The following is a 21,978-nucleotide window of genomic DNA, read 5'->3' on the forward strand; positions in this document are numbered from 1 at the left end:
AGTTTCCAAATACAGCTGCAAAGACCAACTTGTAAACTTTTAACCTATGTCCCAATGATAGCAGCTACACATATACATCTGCCATCTCTGTGCAGAAACTGAGTGCTGAAAGCAACAAATGTGCATGCACAAAAACACGTAAGTGGGGATGATGTTGAAGCTCCTTTAAGGATTCTGACAAGGGACCCTTCCGGTCCAGGGCAAGCAAAACTGGACAGAAAAAACGGACTTGAATTCTGCAGTGGCTTGTGACACTTGGTGTGCTTCTGTATGTTTTATCCTAGTGACAGATGCTGTTTCAAGCCACAGGAAAGACATGTGAGTATATTTGATAGTGAGTAAAGAGTTACACAGTTCTTAGAGGCTGTGATGCCTTGCCATCACATTATGTTCAACCCAGAAAAGCTATTCCAATTGTGTGTCATCAGTTCCAATTGCCCCTCTTCTTTCTTTGTAGTATTGTATGGGACAGCTTTAAGACGCCAGAATTATTCTCTCTTTTGCATTTGTAGTGAATACAACTTCTGAATTGCACCAGTTATTCTGCTAATCCCCTTCCTGACTTGATCAAATTATCTCAGAAGTAGCTATGGTCATCTATATAAAAAATGTTAAACTACCAGTAAGAGTACCTTTTGCATAACTCTGGGGGTTACACCTTATAGCTATTGTGATCTAAGAGTCCAGAGCAAATGCTCCTGCTATGAGATTTGTGTTCTCTTACATTCTCACTTTCATAAGACCCTGTTCTGAGCCAATTCAGCTCATTAAGCCAAGCTAAATTAAAAAAAAAAAAAAAAAAAGCACTATTTTCTTCAGCTTTAATGAGCTGAATTGTTTGTGAGAAGGGTTTGGCAAATGCCAGCACAAGGGCAAGGTGGGATGTTTCTCTGGGAGCAGGAGATAAGGAAAGGAGCAAAGGGTCATTGGCTGAAGAGGAGCAGGACCTCCCCTTTTTGGGAGCAGAAGGCTATTAGATCATCCTGATATCTAATCTTTCTGGTTGTTAGTCATTGCCTTAGACTGGAGGTGCCATGACAAAACCTCCGTTGCTATTGTTTTTACCCTTATGACACAGAGGAAACATGACTTGTTTTCCATAATTTCCTTCATGTAAACAGTGAGTAGTCATGTCGTGTGTCTCTGTGTTCAGGCACAGACAACGACTTCTCAACAGCTTTTGCTGTCTGATGAGGGTGCTGGGTTGGAAAGTAAGGGTGATGTTGACTCTGGAAATGGCTACAAAGAGCAAGATGTAATCCCGATTTGAGACATACACTGAGAGACCCCAGTTAGCTCAATATGCGTTGTCTTCTTAAGGTCACTTAGGTAAAAGGTCAGTGCAGCAACATCTGATAGTATACTTGTACCAAAAAGTTGTAAGCAATCCAATTAAGCTTTAAAAACTGTTAATGATGCAGTATAAGCTGTACTTCCACTGGGAGTTTTGCCACTATAACACTGCCAGCAACATCTTCACAGTATGATATATGAAGCATAGTATATGGCCCAGAGTGATGCAGCATCTTGGGTTTTGTGAAAGACAGCCATGCCATGGAATGGTTGCCCTGCAGAGGTGAGCTAGCGGTGCAAAATGTGGGTCTGGATCCAAAACTTTTAGCAGTTCACAGGTGGCATACAACAATCTTTTATTTCTAGTCCCTAATTTTCACATACTTATGTATGATTATATATATTTTTAAAGTCCCAGACTGGTCTCAGAAAATACGCAAAAGCGTGTCAAGCAGGAATCGCAAGCATAGCATACAGAATTTCACATTAGAGTCCAGTAGCTGCGCATGAACTCACCTAGTACTTTTTATATTTGCACAATGTAATCTTTGGTTACCTGATTTGTGTACAGGTGCTCAAATTGTGTATGTGGAATGTCAGCAGTTGATTTATGGAAAACATTAAAAAATAGGTTACTGTGTTTATGCAAGTTCACTACAAAGAATGCTCCCAAGCTTGCCTATACATGTTAACTCTTTTCTTTCTGTACCCTCTAATACTATGCACACAATAACCTATCTTCCAAATCAGTGAATCAGTGGTAACATCTACGGAGCATCAATTTCATTTACCCCTCCTCAAGAAGCTCATTCATCATTTGCAGAAGCCTTCTGTGACCCTTAGATGAAAGACACTTCATCTGTATAATATATTACTTTTATTGTTAGTCTAGTGTTTTCAGTGGGTTTTATTGGAACCTGATGTCCTGCCAAAAGTAACACCCTGGGAATCTTTCAACAACTGTTCCTGGGTGTTCTGTAGATCACTGCTGTTTTCTCATACACTGTCCCTGGGAATTACATTCTCTGATTAGAAAAAATGTCAGTCCTCTTCCCTCGGTGAAAAGAACCACCGTTCAGGCTCTATTTTAAAAGATTAGGCTAGTACTTTTTTTCTGGTGACTTATATTCAGGTTGTGTTTTGTTTTCTCATTAACCCCTTTGCAAAACAGGTTCAAAATGTTAAATAAGATTGATGTGAATGATCTTGTAGCATTATGCAAACACTTTGCATAGCTGAGAATGGCCAGTTAAAGGAAGACTGGTGGAAAATTGGACCCAGACATTCAGTCAGCAACTTTCAACCCTTCAGAGACAAAGAACCTTTAAGAGCTAGCTTTATAATGAGGAGCTATAGTGCAGCATGGCAGAAATTAAAGGGAGGCCCAAATCCCTTTAGTGACAATTGTGTTTTGCAGAGATCTCCTGGGTAGATGTTGCTTTGAGAGACCTTTGGGAAGGGGTGTAGCAAATGAGGCCTTGCTAGGAGACTGTATTGGGGAAGCAAATGCCTCTGGGCCAGAATAGGAATGGGAGGAGATTAAAGCAGAAAACCAATTCTCTGACAACTGAATGCCCGAATTCTGCAAATACAGTCTTCTGAAATGCATTCACATTCAGCCACCAAACATGTAAGTTCTGGAGTGGGAAACAAAGTTTCGCAGGAACTGACGTTTCTTATGATTCCTTTGTCACTGTACCTGGTGTTTATCCTATAGCTTCTTACTTCAAGATGGCCGAGAGGCAAAAGAAACGGGAACCACTGATGCAGAACAAATGCCCTGGATTTCAAGTGGGGTTTGCTCAGTGAGCACTTTGTACCAGAGCTGGATTCTTACAAGGGGATAGGCAACAAGCTGTGTCCAAATGAGCTCCAGAATGTTTGAGGAGGGTTGGAAGAGTTAGGGAGAAGGAAAAACAAACAAGCAAACAAACAAAAACCTGGACAATGTGGGGCAGACTGGGCACTGCATGTCTGTGTTCGGAGCACCATGGTGGTTTTGATGGTCGTTAATTGGCACGGGCTCAGAGAAGTAGCTCATATTAGCTCCCAGTTTTAGTTGTGCATTGAAACATTTACACATACCTAGCACAAAGTAATGGAGGAGTTTATCCCTATGCTTTATTCACTTTTGATCACGCTCTCCCTTTTCTGGTTTCTGCCTCCCCCAACAGAACTCACTGTTGTTGGAGCAGCTCAGGTTTGTTGTCATTATGTTGTGCAGCAGCCTTGTGAAGGGGTTTTGTGGTGCCTTTCTGTGCACTCACTACAATCTTTTTTTCTGGAAAAGCAAAACAAAAAGCCAGCGTGATCCTTTTTTCTTATTCACATTTTCTTATATCCTGTTTGGGCACCCAGATACTCTTTTAATGCTGCTGCTGACATGACCAGAGAAGGTGGTCAAAAGAAACCTCTTTCCACCTTTTAATATGACTATCATGACTGGTGACTTTTAATCTATATTTACCCCTACATGACAGGAACATAAATATTTAGTGAAATCCTCGAAATTGTTCTCCTCAGTTCTTGACCCTGGCACCAAGTAGTGTTGGTTTTGTTGGGCCTTTTGATGATGTTTTACCTTGTAATCCACCTTCTGAAGAAATACTGCCTCAAAGGATACCTCTTTCACCTGGAAAGCCTTTGCTTAGCTACACCTATTACATTTGAATGTGACTGCGAAGACTTTCCTCTGCTTCCCTGCCCTCCCTACCTTAGCTTCATACAGGTATCAACATGTTGGCCTTGATCGTGTACGTAATAAAGGTGCCTTTGGCGAAAGGCAGACTGAATGTTGCGTGGTAAGAGACACAATATTCCCACAGTTTTAGACCCACAAAATATTATCTAAAGCACAACCACGAGGAGTCACAGAGTCCTACCTGCCCTTCACAATGGACCAGGAGGAGAAGAGGGCCTGCAAAGGACATAGATCTTTCCATGCAAAGATTGTGATCAGTAAATCATAGCCTTCACTTAGCCCGTGTAGTTTGCTGGTCCTAAGACAAATTTCCCACAAGTGTTGCTCTCATTTCTACCAAATCAGCCTTGCAATTACACCCACTGAGCCGATGATAAGAAATGAAGAAGTACTTCGTGGTGTGCAGGGTACAAATAAATCACGTATATGGAAATGGCTGATATAGCTAGAGGAGATACTCAGCTAGATACCGTCCCTTATTTCTCAGGGAGGTCAAGGATAGTGTAGAGACAGTGCTTTTCCATTAAAGGATCACCCCTGGGAATGGTATCCTTTCAGATTGCTCCAGCCAGATCTGCAACAGTATATACTCACAATGTACTTCATAAACAGATTTATCAAGTCCTTGGACATACATGGTTAATTGTACAGAGCTCATGGTAAAGCTCAGTGCAACTTGCTCTTGCGTAACTCTTTTGAGGTTTAGTTGGCTGAACTTTACTTTTCATAAGTCATTTGATAATATGTAAAATATATCTTTTTTAAAAAAGGAGGAATTTAAAAAGTTATGTTAGGCACATCAACAACAGACAGATCAGGCTCCTAGCTGAGAAACAAGTTCTCATCAGATAGGAAAAAACAGGGAGGGGAACAAAGGAAGAAAAAAATAGCTTTTGGATCAGAACAAAGAGGAATGTATTGTTATCATTTTCAGCCACAGAGCAATGCATCTTTTTATCTCTTAGCTGTTTCTTTTGCTGCTGGCAGCTGTGGGGACACCTTTCCCTGCAGCTGGCCAAGCATCTGAGTCAGTTGCTCCCACCGGAGAGATAATGTCCCTGTTTGTATGTCATGTGAGTGAGGCAAGAGGAAGCGCTTTAAAACGACCCTGCCCCACCCTGGATGTAAACACCTGAGTTCACCGACACACGAGCCCCCTTCTGCACCCTGAGCCTGTTCCCCCACCTGGGGATTCCTAAGAGAACTGCCATTTTGCTATAGCTGGAAAAAGTCAACATTGTAAAAATGACCTAGTTGAGCAACTCAAGGTGATGCATGGAGGTTTGTGGCTAAAGGTAGCACAGAGAGGGGGCTGGAGATAAATCAGAGGGCTACTCAGCTCCACATCACTAACCAAAAGCTAATCTAATTAGTAGCCACCAAGACCTGTTGCCATCTGCACTTGAGTTGCCTGTCTGAGCCTGGTCCTGAGTTCAAATCTCTGCACAAAGATACAGATCTACAGCATGCCTGCAACCCTGTCCACATCAGAGATGCCTTTAGTTATCTCTTTTTTTTCATGGTCTCAGCAGAATAATTGAGCATTAGATCAGCTCAGAGATGAAACACAGCTCTTGCTATACTTAGTAGCTCAGGCTAGAATGAAGTGGGGAGCTCCATCTTCTCTAGTTTCTGGGGACAGAGACCTCCAGGACTCTCAGTTCTCTGTATCCGTTCCCCCCATCTGACTTAGTAGCAGTCATAATCTGTCATTTTGTGGACTACACCCTGCTGGAGCTCTCTTCTGGGGCTGCACTCCTTCTTTCTTTTCCTCACCTTCACAGTTTTCTTCCTGTACATAAGTAGTTGGGTTTTGGTGTGTTTGTTTCAGGGTGGCTTTGTTTTGTTTTTCTGGGATGCTGAAGTTCTTGCCCCCTCTGACCATGTGTTAGCTTCTTTATTTTGGTAGGCCTGTATCTCTTTCCCCCAAGATTCGTGTAGCTGCACCTGGAAAATAGTAGTTTTCTCCCTCAAACTCGATTGCACAGTGGCTCCTCATCTGAGAAGGAGGGGAGATGGGGCTCTTATTGTGCTGGTGGACTTTGTCCGTCCCTCTATGGATCTGAATAGACCAGCATTATTTCACAAGTGCTAAATCCCCTCACAATGGTTTTAAATGGTTGAGCAGCTGAGCCAGCTGAACAGCAAACACCAGAGGCGAAACCACATTTTGTGAGCACTTCAGATTCCTTCAGACTGTACGTGGAGCCATTAAGAGCAAAGTAAAAGCCCTTTGACCCAACTCCTTTCAGCAACTTTTTAACAGCCACATGCCAAAAATGGGGCCTGGCTAAGGAATTGGTCCAGAATCAGCTCCCAAAAATCTAGCACATGAAGATGAAGATGGAGTTCAAATCTATTTCTTTTAAAAGAAAACAGCAGCATATTATATTTTCTTGTAGCATATTAATCCTTTGCTGGACGCCTCTCTGTTCAGTGTGGATTGCCTGTCAAGGTATCACCAATTGCAAAAGACAAAAAAACCTCCAGGTGCTTATGTTATGCAGGAATATTTTGATTGTATTTGTGTTTGTATCTGTTTTCCTTATTCTTATGTTAAGAAGAACGCAGATTGGATCGTACATCTCATGGTCATCCCAGAAGAACTGGATCTTCAGCCAAGAAATATCCGAGAATGCAAACAATCATCTTATTTCAATAACATGGATGAAACCTATCTAAAGGAGCTGCTATTTCTGTCTCTGTCCGGACTTGTGAAAACAGGGGACTTATTTCTTCCTTAGAAGCCATAATTGCATATTCCCTAAACAAGTTATTTCACAATGATCTGGGTTAGCTTGAACACTCAGTATTGGATGTTTCCTAGCCCAGACAGTCTTAATACAGTGATTACTTTGAGCAGTTGCATTGAGGCAGCAAGAATAATTGATGGTGGTGACGAGGATGAACCTCCCCCTTTCAGTGCTTCAGCTTCAGTCAGCAAAAAAATGTGTGGCCACAGCCTGAAATCACACAGGGACATGCAGGAACATTTCTTCCTCAATCAGCTAAAAAAAAGGTGCAAATTTGAAGTAGAATAGTTGCATCAAGAACCTGTATGGTCATTGTGAGTCAGCATTTATGTTTAATATAATTTTGCTTGTTTCGCTTTGGCTTTGGGATTTGTTTCCTACACCAACGTGGTTCAGCATGACCGTAGCTCCCCTAAGAAAGAGGTGCAAACACAGCTGTGTGCCTGAACTTTTGAAAGTATCTTGAAATTTGTTTCCAATTGATGTTGAAGTTCCATTCAGCAGGGAAGGAATTGTGTTTGTTCTCTTATTGACAGCTTCAGTTAATGTTCTTCTTTATCTTGTGTGAAGTAACTGAGTGGTCTCTGATGACTAAATAAAACAATCTTGAACAATTTCTTTTTAAAAAATTGAGGTTAAGAACTTAGTTAGAAGTAGAGGTGAAACCACAGAACACACTACTGCTGCATGGCCATCCACCTACCCAGAGATGCTCAGTCTTGCCTTCTCGCTTCTGTCACTTTCTACCTATGGGTCCTTGGGTACAGTAGTGGTCATTTAACCCTCTCTGCTTTGACCTAATATCTGTAAAACCGGCAGGAAAACACCTTTTACTCCATGTGGAGGTTGTGAAATTGAATTCATTGATATTTACAAAATGCTTGGAGGACTAGGGACAGCAGACCTAGTTCTCACACAAGTCCTGTGAGAGTACAAACTATTGCTGTGTTGTTATTTTCTGCAGAAATGTTCCTTCAGTAAAACATAGGCTACAGAAGAACGGTTTGTTGCCCTTTGGCTCTTGTTAGATTGGTAGGAGCAGCTATTTTTCTCACATGACTAAGGTCTGTGGTGGATTTGGGGCTTTTTTTTTTAATTCCCAAAAATATCATGTGAACTTGTGTGAGTGCAAAGAGAAAACTCCTACCAATTTGCATAAATATTTGCAAAATTTAAAAACGTAGAGAAAAGAAAGTAGCCCAAACAATCCACAAACCAGTGCATCATCTCATTTTCTTGTTCTCATTTCTCTAAACCTGCTGACAGGATTCCCCCAGAATTTCCAGCACTTGCTGAACCTTGACCTAAGCAGCTTCATGTGAAATTTCTTCCCCAAGGGTTATTTTGGATAGAAAGTTCTAAGATCCTGAGTATAATGGCTTTCACAGCTGTAATTATAGAGTCACACATCTGATTCATGTAATTTGACAAGGAATTACAACTTGCCGGGTTCAAAGAAGTGTGTCAAGGTGTATGGTAACCGGTGATGTGAATCTTGCAGCATCTGCACATGGGCTCTTCCATCATTCTGGTGTCCAATTCAAATATTTCTGTTACATGTTTACATATCTGGGCCAGTCTAGGTTACAATATTCTTGTATTGCCCTTTCTCAGAGAGAGTTTTATAAACATTAGACTCACTGGGGGAACAGCAGTGAAAATGCCTGTGCGCCCTGTTGTATTTGGAGAAGCTCACGTTTCTCTGTGTGGTTATTGTACACAGGCAGCATTGCCCGTTCTTGGTTCTCAGAAGAGAAACATAACAAATGAATACATATTTTTCAGGAAAGGCTAAGAAACAATAACTTGGGCTGAAGGCTTCCATTTTTAGTGGCTAAGTGAGTGGAGGTGCTGTACCTGTTTGTCAGTTGAGGGCGAACAGAGAAGCAAGCACGTATTTCAGCTCTCAGGCATGGGCTGGAATGAAGCTGAGGGAGGCAGCTTTTTGACGAAAGACATAAAAATGGATTGAGCCATGGTTTAGCAGGTACTTCACATTGCAGAGGACTCCTACTCACAAAGATGTCTCAGTGGGAGGTTTTGCCATTGGCCAGCCAGGAGAACCATGTGTTACCACCACCATAACCATGTTTATGATTATTCGCTAAATAAAGCCCACTCCTTGTGTGCTCAAATCTGCAAGATGAAAGTGTGGGTGAGAAGTATCTGTATCTCAACCTGTGAACAGGTACATGGCAAGAGATGGATCCCCGAAAGGTTGTGGCTGAAGAGGAGATGGTGGAAAAAGGGCAAAGGGGTCCTGCTGGCAGCTGTTGCATGGATGCTGCGAGCAGGCCCAGCCAGGGTGGTGATGTGGCACAGGGGCAGTAGGAGGGTTCTCCTTGGCTGGTTTGGTGTAGCTGCTGGCTGACCTCATCCTCTGGACAGAGTGCGGTCATGCGGGCACACTCTTGATTAGGTGTGGGGCCCCCAGAGTGTAAAGTCCTCAGTGTCCCCTCAGCCCCTGGTGCTGTGCAGGCACCACCTTGTCAACCCAAGTCCTGTGCCACTTCATCCCCTTCCCACTCCCGCAGGGAGAGCCCATGCCTCCTGAGTTTTGTTCCCTTTCTGCTGCTCCTGCTTCAGTTTCAAGAACTTTATGAAGTAGGCACAGAAATCTGTTATTATGAAGAAGCCTTTGTAGCTACCAGCATCTGTGGTCCTTTGCCCTAACCTCAGGGGAGGTGGCAGCACCCCTTGACCCAAGTCACCCCTTCCTCCTTCCCTCCCAGTCTCCTCCTAAGAAATGTCTGGGCTTCCTCAGGTTACTTTTATAGAGCCCATTTCCCCTGCCTCACGACTTTGACCATTTCTAGCGGTGACCTTTGCTGTGGTTATCAGACATGTAGGCGAGGTGTGATGTGCCATGAACCAACCCTACAAGTCAGTGGGGGAAACTGTCCCGTAGTTTACTGTTACGGTGGCCCTAGCTCTGAGTGAAACTTGTATGTCTAGGGCCACATTTTGTTGCTGTGGACCTATGTGCAACTGATGAAGCCTGGGGAGGTCTGGGTGTCCCTCATTCCCACGAGGATGATGAGGCAGCACCACTCATACAGCGTCTTTGCCCTCTGCCACAACAAGCCAAGGGACTGAGGACTCTGCTGTCAGTGTCCTCTGGCAGCACAGACTGCTTTCTATAGTTTATAGCACTAGCAGGCAACTTTTTAGATACATCACAGAAAATGACTGTTCTAATGGCATGTCATTGCCTTTTTATTTCTGTAGCAGGGTTATCTTAATCCTACCCTAACCCTAATCACAGTGGAAGAATCCTATTTAACAACAGTCCCTTGTACTCTTCTGTGGGAGGCCTCTGCATGCCTATTGTTTCAGTGAGAGAAGATTTACTGACTGGTGGGTCAGTCAGGCTAATTCACTGTTTGATATGCTCTCTGTCTACAGCCCTTCTGCCCCCTTTTTTCCCTTCTCTGCCTTCACATGCAGGGCTTCATGATGGACACGGTCTGCCCAGTGTGTAGCATGGGACCAAGCTCCCTATCTCAGAAAGAAGTTGTTACTTTTCTTTCACCACCTCTCAACAAGGCAGAGTGCGAGGGACTAGATCAGCCTCTGGTGTAAGAGCACTGATTTCCATGGGGTATCTCCAAGGGTATATTTGACCCCATATGTGCCTCATTTACCCAGATACCCTAAAACCTAGAGTCCAGTTTCTCACGATGACAGAATACCATCCCCATGTGTGGGAAGGGCATAGGTGAACCTTTACCCTAAGTGCAAAGGCTGGCCGTATAGAGACAGAGGAGGCAGAAGGAATGTATAGAGGAGAGGAGAAATGCCACATCTGACTGTAGAGCAAATGACCAATTAGTACTGGCTGTAAGAAAAATTCCCCTGATTCTCAGCATGTTGTGATCACGCTGTCTTCTAGCGTTATTGGTTTCTGGAACCAGCACGGTTAATTCTACACAGACTTGCAGGTCCCTGCAGCTGGGGGAGAAAAGCATGGGATTATTCTTGGTCCTAAGTTGGATATCCTACATCACACCTGTCTTTTGACCAACTAGAGCATGGTGAATCTCTGCCAAAGCCTCTAGCTAGTACTGTAAAGGCTTTACTCTCATTAGTGGTCTGAAGTCTTGCAGTCTGAGTGACATCCACTAGTGAGAGCAATCATTGCTACTGTTTGGGCCTTCCCTACTTCTTCCACTGACTACACCCAGACCTGGACCTTCAGCTAACTGATCTGACATGAGGGGTAGCTGCCACTGAAAGGAGAGAATCTGCTGCCTCTACGCGGTCCCATGGCCACGCAGTCCTAGTCATTGGTGGTTGTCTGATCCTCCCGGGAACCACTGCAGGTTTTAGAACACTACCCTGCCAGAAAGTGGTTGTTTTTCTGCAAGTTAGAGGTTTCTGAACCAGCTTTACCAGGGTCAGATGAATAGCACAGGCAGTGAAGTGAAGCCCTAGGAGTGGGATCCTGTTTGAGGGGCTGTAGTAATTGGGTTGGTTTAGTTAAAAACACAGTGAGATAAGTTCCTTGAACTGTTGATGGCTGACTTATACACACCATACAGGGATGTCACAGGAATGGCTCTGGAGCACTTGAGACGTTCTTTCTGAAAGGCTCTTTCACTGTCTTAATGCAGACTGTCATTATCCAGGCCCAAATAACAGAACCCAAATAATTGTCTGAAGCCCATGGGAGCAGGAACACTGCTCAGTTGGCAATATTAGACTGCCACTGTTCTAGGAACTCACAGAGGGAGACTAAAGGTCATATAGCACCAGAAAGCACAAACTGGCTGTTGCTGCAGAAGCAGGAAATTACGTGCCCAAGCCAAGAACTTTTAAGCACATCACAGCCTCGAGGCACACATTAAAGCCACAAAAACCCCCACAAAACCAACAGTCTAACCCAGTTACAAACACACTGCCTGCATCCCCTCATCAGGCCTAGACTGAAAGTGGAATGTGGGAGATGGGAGTTACAGTGGTAAGTGGGACTTTCCACTTGTTTCATGGGCATTTTGGAAAAGTCCACTCTGTGATGCCTCTAGCTAACTCTATTTATTTGCCTGTATAAAATCTTCCTGCTGTAGGTCTGGTCAAAGAAATGAGCAGTGGAAGTAAATTATCCAATTATTTAAAATATTTTTTCCTTACAAGTTGCTTGTAAACCTGTCTTTATTTCCACAGATGTATTTTGCATTCAAAGTACTTGCCAAGCAGCTTCTGCCAAAAAATTTCAGTGTAGGGTCTGTTTTCCAGAGTGATTATTTTATCTGTTTACTTTTTTTTACTTTGATGTATGAATGATTCCCTAAATGGTGAGGTATTATTTCTGCTCCTCATCCCAGAGGACTGTATTTTTTTTTTATCCAAAGAGTAAGAAACTATAAAAAGAAAGATGCAACACACAATATATAGCCTCTTTTGCAATACAAATATGGATAACACTCATCTGGCACACATACCTTAAACACCCGTTTATACAGAATAGAACACCCATTCATGAATAAGAAAATATAAAAATACAAACCTAATAGAACTCGGGAGCCATTTAGTATCAGCCCCATTCTTTGCTCTGTTCTGCAATATTCATCTGTGGCTCTGACAGACTTAGCCATGGCGATAATGTATGAGTGTTACTGATCTCAGCTCTCCACAGACTTTCCCTTGGTTACTGCCACTGTGGTGGGAGTGGTGGAACGGATGTTGTCTCAGTCGCTCCCATTCAAAATCTGGTACATTAGCTTAAATCACTGATGAAACAGGGTTGTGTTAAGACGCCAGATTGTGAACTGCAGCAGCTGAGGCACACAGCTAAACAGATTTAATGGGTCTTTTGCTGTTGAAAAGAATGGTCCTGTATGGCTCCCTCCTTCTCTCTCCCCCCTGAAAATCTCTATGGGAGGGTTGGAGGCAAGAGTCAGGGGGAATAATAGCATAAAGAAGTGCAGATAAATCAACCAGAGTGTGACTGTCAAAGCTATACTTCTAATTTATAAACCTTTGTTTCCTGAAGTAAAAATAAATTGGTAATGGGATCTTCTTGGGTTGTTTTATTTGTTTCTATCCCAAATGTATTTTTCTGACCCCAGCTATCTCGGGATGTACTACTCTGTTCTGTCTCATCAGGTTACTGTTCTGCCTGCCTGGTAGATACTTAATAGGGAAAAGTGAAAGTTTCACTTGGAAGCCACAAGTAGTGACGTCTGGGAAGAAAAGTGCATCACTCAAATTAATTCATGTTGAAGTTTTATCTTTGAACAGGTAAATTAATATTTTTAATTAAAATATTTAAATTCAAGTTTTATCCTATGTCTTAGCACTTAGCTGGCTGGCACAGATCTGGTGAAGCCTTGTGGCTTCTTTTTCCACTTCAGCACCGTTTCCTTTTAGCATCTCTCTGTGCACAGTTTGAGGTTTTGTTGGTCTTGCTAGAAATCTGAACTGGAAAAGAGACTCCTTTGAAACACACAGAACATGAGAATTTTTGTAAGGGAGATAGTGGATTAATGGGAGATACTTCTTGCTATTAAAAAGCAGTCTGAGGTCTTATTTATGGACAGTTGGGGTAACTTCTCTAATGCAAGATACAACTTGCAGTCTGGTCAGCAGTTGTGCCATTGCCTGTAGGGAACTGAAACGGGTATTTATTTTTATCCTGCTATTGGCTTATGGGATTTGAAAGTACCTTTTTTAGCTTGCATAACTGTAAATATTGTTATTGGACCTCTCGACCTCATTTCAATGCTTGCTCCAATATTTGACCTTCTGACCTGCTCCAGAAGATGGCAAATTCCACAGGCTGATGACATGCTGGGTGAAGGAGAGTCTCCTGTTATGGAGACTTTTAATTTTGCTGAGTGAGCTCCTTTACTCATGCTTCAGGATGAGCAGAAAGGTTGGGGACCAATCAGTTTGCATTAGAGCCTTCTTAAATCTTGATTGCCTCTTCTAGCTCACTCCTATGCTAGGCCAGAGGCCCATACTGTTTTCAATCTCTTGTTTCCTGTCTAGGCTGGCCATGCAAATGTTGTCTAAGCAATGCTAGCAGGTACTGTGTAACTGCTTTGTGCACAGGACCCTCTCCCTACAAATAATAACTAAAAAATCATGTTTCTCTATAGCATCACAGTTAACTTTCATGACTGCTCCTTCTACTCCGTGCAGGAGCTCTTTGAGGAGGAATGAGTCATGCCTCGCCACCCCAGAGCGGGCAGTGCGCATTCCCACAAGCTCTTTGGAAACCCACAGCTGGAAACTTCCAAGAAGACACCTGCTCTGCGTTCAGTGCTCAGACCAGGGACTCAAAAGAGGTTTTAAAATGTACTTTCAACTGAAAGACTACACTTCTCCTCTCACCTCACACTTGTTAAGTCATGTCATTGCCAGGACCTGCTGCCTGTCTCAGCTATGTGGACGTATGTAACGCTCTTTCCCTCCCCTCCTTGCACTGTATATCTCCTGGTCATAAGCATGCAGGAACCTGTTTGCATTCACCTATATTTTGTACCATATGGTGGCTTCATGAAAGGCCTGTAAGGTGTTGCAAAGTAAATCTCAGTAGCATGATTTTTCTTGTGGCAACCTGTGTGGAGGTGGATAGAAACGCTCCACACCTTCCTGCTCTAGAACAGATAGGTATGCTCTTTTCAGTTTTGTAACTCAATGAACCTTTGACCTTCTGGGTTTATTTATTTAACTATTGTGAGGGCTGAAGACGCTGAGGATCACTTTTGGCTCTTCGCTTAACCTCAAGATGGGTTGAAAGAGAAAAATCTAAACCTCAGATTTTTCAGAAGTTTATAAGCATTTTAGTTGGTGAAGCTGATTTTTTCATCTATGAAACTTGGGCTTCAAATCCATGATAGACCAGAAACTTTCTGTTGGGTGGAATGATTTAACATACGGAGAGTTAATTTAAATTTTTATTTAGCATAATTTCTTTGTCCTCTCTGCCCTTTGCCACCAGTTCCTGGCTTACTGATTTCTGCCTTTTCCCCCTTATTATCTAGTTCTAGGAAAGCATAACCTCTCTCCTCCTCAATCCTGAACAAAGTATATTTTCACACACTTTCACAGCTACGTGTGTATCTTCCTCAGTTATTGTGTCTCTTATCTGAGCATAACTGTTCCCAGATCTTAAAAAACGGCTCTGTATCTTGTATCTCAGTGGAGACATGTTCTGCAGGATCAGGGAGTCTTGGTCTTTCTAGTTAAGAGTAATTGTTTTGATTATTTCCAAGAGCACAAATCTTGCCTTTGTAGTTTCTTTGATCTGGACCAAAGAAATAAAAATCGAGACTACAGATAGACTTCCCCACTTTCAGGTCTAAGGATGGTTAAGACCATTACAGACAGAAAAATCAGCTGCAAAATTTGGACCCTGCTACCAGCCTACCCAGAGCTGGAAGCTGCACGCTGGGACAATGCTTCATATTCTCTCCTTCTCCAGAGCTGTCTGAAGTGTGGATATGGACTTGAACTTCTGACATTTGACGGGTGTTTAATCTCTTATAGTTCCTTTTTCCAAACCCTTGGGTAGTTGCCCTTTCCTAGAACACACGCTGAGCACAAGAAACACCCTTCTTAAAAAACACAAACACTCAGAAGAGGAACACAGAGAACTGAAAGAGCTTCACCAAGAGGTTTTGTTGCTCTATAAACTCCACATAGGAAACCCTGGCCTCTGCACTGCCTCAGCATTTGCTGTATTTATTTCTTTTCCTCCTCTGCAGATTGGGAGCATTTTCTGCCAAACAGAGACAGGCTTTGTGAGATGAGGAACAGCTCAGGTTTTTGCAGTTTATATAGTATGCGTTGCCTCCTTCTGAGAGCTGAAGGTGAACTTCTGCCCCTGCTGCTCCCCCTTTCCCCAAAAAACAGCTCTATTCAGTAATACCCCTCTTCCTATCCTCACTCTTTTGGAAAAAGGCTCATAACAGCTCCCGACAAAATAGGGCAGAGATCCTACCGCTAGCTTTTCTTGAAAGGAGGACAGAGGAAAAAAGCAGCGCTGAATTTTCAAGAGAAATTGGCTGCCAAAGCTGAGGAGCAAACAGATATTTCCCCCCTAAACCGGTGATCTTCCCTCCCACTTCTCCCTCCCATGGGTATTTCCCCATGATGAACTCACTTGGAGATTGATGTTCTCCCCTTCTGAGGCCATCCTTTCACCCCCAAGGCTTCTTCCTTTGCAGACAGCGCACGGAGCGGGGCACTCCACGCTGCTGGAGACTCTCTCTTCTCTGGCCCAGGACACGCAGCTGCTGGAACAGACCTGCTATTCATGTGCCGGCGGCCGGCCGCCCGCCTTGGCATCAGCTTGGGGGGGCGAGGGAGGGGGCGGCACACCAATTCTTCATTGTCCGGGCAGTCCGTGGAACAAGCGTCCCTCTCACAGACTTTCTGTGACAGTTGTGTTCATGACGTGCCTGTGCTACCTCTCCGAGTCCAGCTGAGCCCCATGAGCTCACTGGGGCTGGGATGCGGTGATGCAGCCAGTGTACCAAGAGGTTCCTGGCATGGGCTGTGCAGCCACAGCAGTGATCTCCATCGCTCCCTCTCTCGCCAGCGCACAGCAGAGCCTATGGGTGAAGAACCAACAGTTGGAGAGATTCGCTCCCGAAAGTTGCGCCTGCTGTGCCGCTGCTGCGAAGATACTGTTACGGCTCAAATAAAATTTCCACTTTACTCTGTTTATAGTCACTTCTTCTTGTTTTTTTCCCCAGCCCTTCCCCTCCCCAACACTTTTTTTTTTTTAGTTGAATTTGATACGTCTGGTCTCAGCTGAAATCAAATCTTGCTTTTTGCTTAAGTTAAAAGCAACTACGAATAACACTGGAATGGAAACATATGCAGCCAGAATCAAGTCACAGTGTAGAAAAATATGTTGTTATTATTAGATGGAATCCTCAGGCAGAAAAATGAGTGTACTCTAGATTTTAGAGAAACAGAGAGCAGAGCTATTCCGTAGTACCTGCAGATCAAGTAGGCATGTTTGGCTTTTGAAGGATAATTTCTATATTTACAGTAGCATAGAAAATTTATGGTAAGTAATATATTCTGGTCGAACAGTTTAGCCAAATGCGTGTTCTAGTGCTCCAGCCTGACTAAAAGTGCTGACAAGTCTGTCAGTAGACCCTGTTGCATTGATGCTCCCCAGCAAAAGGCCTTGTTTTGCAATGAAAATACCAGTGCTTAGTTCTGCAAGTTCATTTCAAAGTGCTGATGAATTTAGCCTCCCTGCATTCCTCTCAAACAGCTTTTTTGTTTGTTTGCCTTTGTTGCTTTTTCTTTTTCTTTTAGCTTACAGACGTGTGTGATGAAGCAGTGAGATGCATTTAGGCACCAGGCTAACGTGTCACAGGAAAGCAGGGCTAGGATACAGCTCATTTCATTCTTAAGGGCTGGCCTAAGGCTAAAAGCCCATCAGGAACCATGAGGCTGATTCTATAATCAAAATCCACCCTCATGGCTCGTACTTTTGAATGAAAACTATGATCCCTGTATCTTGTTACCACTGAAGTGATTGAAATGTGCAGGGAAATGGAGGTGAGGGGAAAGAGGCCACTCTTTGCTACTCTTCAGCACCTGTTGGCTTCTTTTTAACCCAAAATGCAGCCATCTGCTGCTCCCGACTTGCTCTGGGAATCTGTAAATTAACTAAAAACTCTCTGTAAGTATACTATTGCATAGATGTTAATATAGATAGCTACCTCTTTTAATTTACTTTTTTTGGTGTAGGCTATAAAAAGATGCTATGGTTGATCAGTTTATAAAGAAATATTCTTTATTAATAGACAATTCATGCTGGGTGGATGTCTGCTGTGTCTATTGAGGCACTCCTGGGAGTTAAAACGACCTCGTGTTGTGCAGGCCCTTTGTGGACAGGCTTCCAGCAAACAACCCATGAAGCCTGGCTGAAGTTTTTTGAGTACCTATATGTGCCATAAGCATAAAAACAAGTCTAAAATATCTTCCAGTGGTCAGACAGGAATGAACTATCTATAATTTTATTTCATAGATAAATATCACCAGTGTACAAATTTCAGACAAGACTGCATCATATATAACAGTGTGCCTTTTTAAAACTATTTTTTCTTAGTAATCTATCTAAATGCTATGCTAAGGGCTTTTTGGTGGTGTTGTGTGGGGTTTTTTTTAATTTTTCCACTCTCCAGAGAGTAATAATCTTGCATTATGTCCTCAGAATACCTACAGAAATCAGTCAGAATGTACAGTAAGTCTTGTGTCCTTGTAGATACTTCAGTCAAATCAGGTTCCCAATCCCCTCTCCCACGATAACGTCAAAGAGTCTTCCTGCAGAGCCTGTTGGTAATAATGGTTGTATCAGCCTCCCTTGAAGTGTCTCAAACAAAGCACATTACAGTGAGAAAACCTGAAACAGTAAAATTTCTCTTGGAAATTATTTGTCTATATCCTTAATAACAATTCTCAGAGCCAAAAAATGTGAGAAGATAGAGCAGTGGGTTTATTTTAACTTGAATGTAAAAAGCTGCCTGAGAGAAAACAAGTGCCGCCATGAACACAGTTATAACTAAGATTTACTTGTTACTGAATGCAATCAGGAAGAACCACATTTTTCAAACAATCTTTCTAGTAACTGTTTATTATGATATAAGAAGGCACCACTGTAACGGTCCAAAGATTAAGGCATAGAAAATGTAGCCCAACTTCTAAAAGGGATTGTGTGGCAGGAGTGGCAGCACTCAGCAGCCCCCAAACTCTCTTCCAGTCTATTTTGACAAAGACAAGTGGGAGACGTCCAAGACTTGGCTGTTCCAATGGATGTTGATTGATTAGAGAGTCCTTCTGGTATATGCATACAAGAGACGGATGGGGCAAGAGCAACGTTCCTTGAAAGGAGGGTGGGGAGCATCTGGGGCATGACAAAGAACAAGTATGTGACTGCCCTTGTGAGATCAACCCACGCTAGCTGAGAGTGGAGGAGGCTCTGTGGATTGGCCACATTCACCTGGGAGGAGCACACACGGCAAAGTCGCTTATTTCCACCCCCCATCCACTTGTGCCAGCCAAAGTGCTTGTGCAGCCACCCAAGAAACCAGACAGAAGAGCTTCTTCCAGCTGGAAAATGAAAAATAAGTTCCCAGGCTATTTTTTTGGCTGGGATGAGATCCCTGACCTGGTTCTGCACATATCTGCACAAACACTCATGCTGGCAACAGGGAGGGCGCCTGACGGGAGATGGAAAAAGCAGCTGGGAGTGGAGAAGGGTGGGGACAAGCCAGTTCAAGCAGCATTGCTGCCGAATGTGTAACCACAACCTTGCAGTGCTGGTGCCACCAGTGGGGCTGGCCTCTGCAAAGTGACATGAGAAGAGCTGCAGTTCTTGGGCTTCAGAACTAGCCAGTAGAGACCATTGGCACCAGAAAGGAGGCCATGCTGTGTGAAGACTGATGCAAGAATTGCTTTTCCTCTCAGATTACTTGTGATACCCGAAAGAACCATAACCAAGACTGCAAGAGTTTCTGTAGGACAACTACACTTCTAACAGAGCAAATAACAGGGCAACTTCACTTCTTAACCCTTCCCAGGCCTCCATTTTGTGTTACAGAAGTGGTTTGGTTTGGGTTCTGAGACACACTTTCTCCATTCTGTAATTTTGGGTCACCTCTTCATTAGATCAGGAAAGAAGTGTACTGTTGATCTGTTATGGGTGCGTTCACCTGATTGCCTGAGAGGATATGAAAAGAGCTTGATTTGTCTAGCTTTACACGTTGAAAAAGAAGAGGGATACTGATGCCAACAACAAATCCACTGAACTGGAAAACTCTAGGGAGATGGAAATGCAGCATTAGCATAGGAACTAGTTAATAAACTGGCCAAGAAAAAAATGCTAGGTTAGACATTAGAGGAAGGTTCTTGGCTGCCTAAGTGCTGATGTTCTGGAGAAGCCAGCCAGTTAGAGTAGCAAGGACAAGAAACCAAATCAGACTGGAGATGCAGTTTGCTGAGTTTACCAAAAGGATTACCTGATACAGCTGCCTGGGAGAGCCAGAGACTGACCCTGCTAATCATTCTTGTCCTGGGTCCTATCTTCTCTGTTTCACTGATGGTTGTCTTTGAAGAGCAAAACTCAGCAATGCTGTAGTGCATGCTGCTGCAAAAGTGAAGGCAAGTGACTGGGTAGCCAAGGGCTCATTTTTAAAAATTTCTTTAGGAGCTTTAATCCCACTGTATTTCAATTAATGGTAGGGTTATAGCTCCTGGTTGGTAGGACTAGCTTCATCTTTTATAGCAAAGAACCACTGAGTATAGCCCAGTGTTTGGAAGGGCAATAATCTTAAGAAAGCCCTGGTGACAAAGAACACAAAAATGTAAGTAATACTTCTAAAATTCTCCGACATGGTGATAAATGAACATGTGCTTATCCAATTAAATTATCATGTGCTTATCATTAAATTATCATTAAATTATACAAAATCAGGCCAGAAGGGTTTTTAAAGAGTCACCAACTCTTCCTCCGGCTCCAAGAGCACAGTGGGTCATTGGTACCTGTCCGGTCAGCACAGACATTGCTCCAACCTCCTTGAAAAGTGTTCCAAATGCAGAGATTTAAAAGGCAGCCTATTCCAGTGCTTCAGTAACACTATCCTAACAGCGAGAAATGTTTTTTTGCTAATATCTAATAAAGAAACATGCCTGCTGTGATTTTAGCCTGTTATTCTTATCCTTTCCACGTGGGAGAGAAGAGATTATTTCCTTCCTCTTTGTTGCAGTCGTTTACATTTTTGAGGACTGTTATCATGTCTCTGTTCAGCCTTCTCCATATTTAAGAAAACAAAAATTCCTTTGCAGTTTCCTCATAGGTTATATTTCATAGATCTCTGAGTGCTCTTGTTGCTCTCTGAACTCTTTCCTGTCGAATTGTTGGAGAGTTTTGAACTGTTGGCAGTCTGCATTAGCACAGGTGAAAAATGGACATGGGGGTGCAAGTGAAAGAAGTAAGAGAGAAATAATCTTCTGTGTATTTGGACTGGTAATGGGAGTCTGGAGCATAGACTGTAATTTTTTTGGAGTCTGACTAAGTGTGAGCTCTCTGTCTGTCCTTGAGAGAAAATCACTACTTCCCACTAGAAGGCCAGGACAGATGATAGACAAGAAAGATTCTTTTATCATTCTTCAACTTTTAAAAATGTTGTGGGAAACCACAGTCAGAGTGAGACAGAGTAAAGGTGGATCAGGCTGCAGGGAGTTCTGGGTCAGCTCCTCAGCAACAGCTGAAGCTCATGTAACCAGCTACCAGTAACTCCCAGAAATCCTAGCAGCCCCAGTTTGTTTTGGTTCTCAAAGGAAGGATTTGGAGTGATGAAACCATGTCCCATTTGGAGAGTGGTTTCTGAAGCCTGAATTCTCTTTTCTGGGTGCTAGACTGTTGGATTTTTTTTCTTTCTTAGTCAAACATCTGCACTGGAAAGGTAGATTAAGAACATACATTAGCCACAGGCCTGGCAGGAGAAGCTATGGCCCAAGAAACAGGGAGCTCAGCCGGACTACAGCCTGACTGGCACTTCTTTGAGCTTTCTGAGAGCTCAAGTGGACAAATAACTCTGATGTCAATCCTTATCTTCCACAGGGCAAGGCGTGAGAGGTTAGAAAAGAGTTATGTGCATTCCAGTATACACCCCCTCTCTTTAACACCTCAGCCACAGCCTACGGAAATTACAGGTTGCTTCATGCTCTCTTTTCATCTATTACTTCAAGACAGATGGATACTTGAAGCTTTTTCAACACCAGTGGGTCAGGAGGCACGCACGTGTGCACACACACATGCACACACGCGCAGGCACACCCCCATTACATGCTTGTTAACACTGTACGGTCTTTTAGAGAATCATAATACATTCTTTTATTCTGAGTCCTCCAGTGATTACCAAAACATCTTGCATGATACTTCTGAAACTAAAATTTGCTGCTATCTGAATTTCCTTGTGGATATTTCTACTGACTTCAGTGCTTATGGCCTTGGTCCATACCTGACCTTGGCCTCAGCAGTGTTTCCCAGTCTTGCTGTGCCTGGAAGCTCTGAAAGCCATTTTCCAGGGTAAAGCTTGGAAAGCTCATCTAATTAAGACTCCTTTGCATTTCTTCTGGAAGTCTCCTCTCAATCTGGCCCTTAGGAACTGGGCAAAATTAGGATCTCCCCTTCTCGACACTTTCTGGATTGGTACTTTTCCTGGTGTTCCTCCCCACTTCGACTGAGTCTTTCCCGAA

General features: G+C 43.2%; 1 protein-coding gene across 1 annotated transcript in view; it reads right to left on the reverse strand.

The window, feature by feature from the left end:
• The window catches only part of NINJ2 (ninjurin 2), a 49,893-nt gene extending 33,514 nt beyond the window's left edge, over positions 1–16,379 (reverse strand). Inside the window, exon 1 of the mRNA XM_065852122.2 lies at positions 15,857–16,379. Coding sequence (XP_065708194.1) covers positions 15,857–15,889 — 33 coding nt within the window. The 5' untranslated portion in view covers positions 15,890–16,379. The remainder of the gene's footprint in view (positions 1–15,856) is intronic.
• Positions 16,380–21,978: the final 5,599 nt, after the last annotated feature.

Source organism: Patagioenas fasciata, chromosome 1, assembly GCF_037038585.1.
Source record: "Patagioenas fasciata isolate bPatFas1 chromosome 1, bPatFas1.hap1, whole genome shotgun sequence".
Taxonomy (NCBI): domain Eukaryota; kingdom Metazoa; phylum Chordata; class Aves; order Columbiformes; family Columbidae; genus Patagioenas; species Patagioenas fasciata.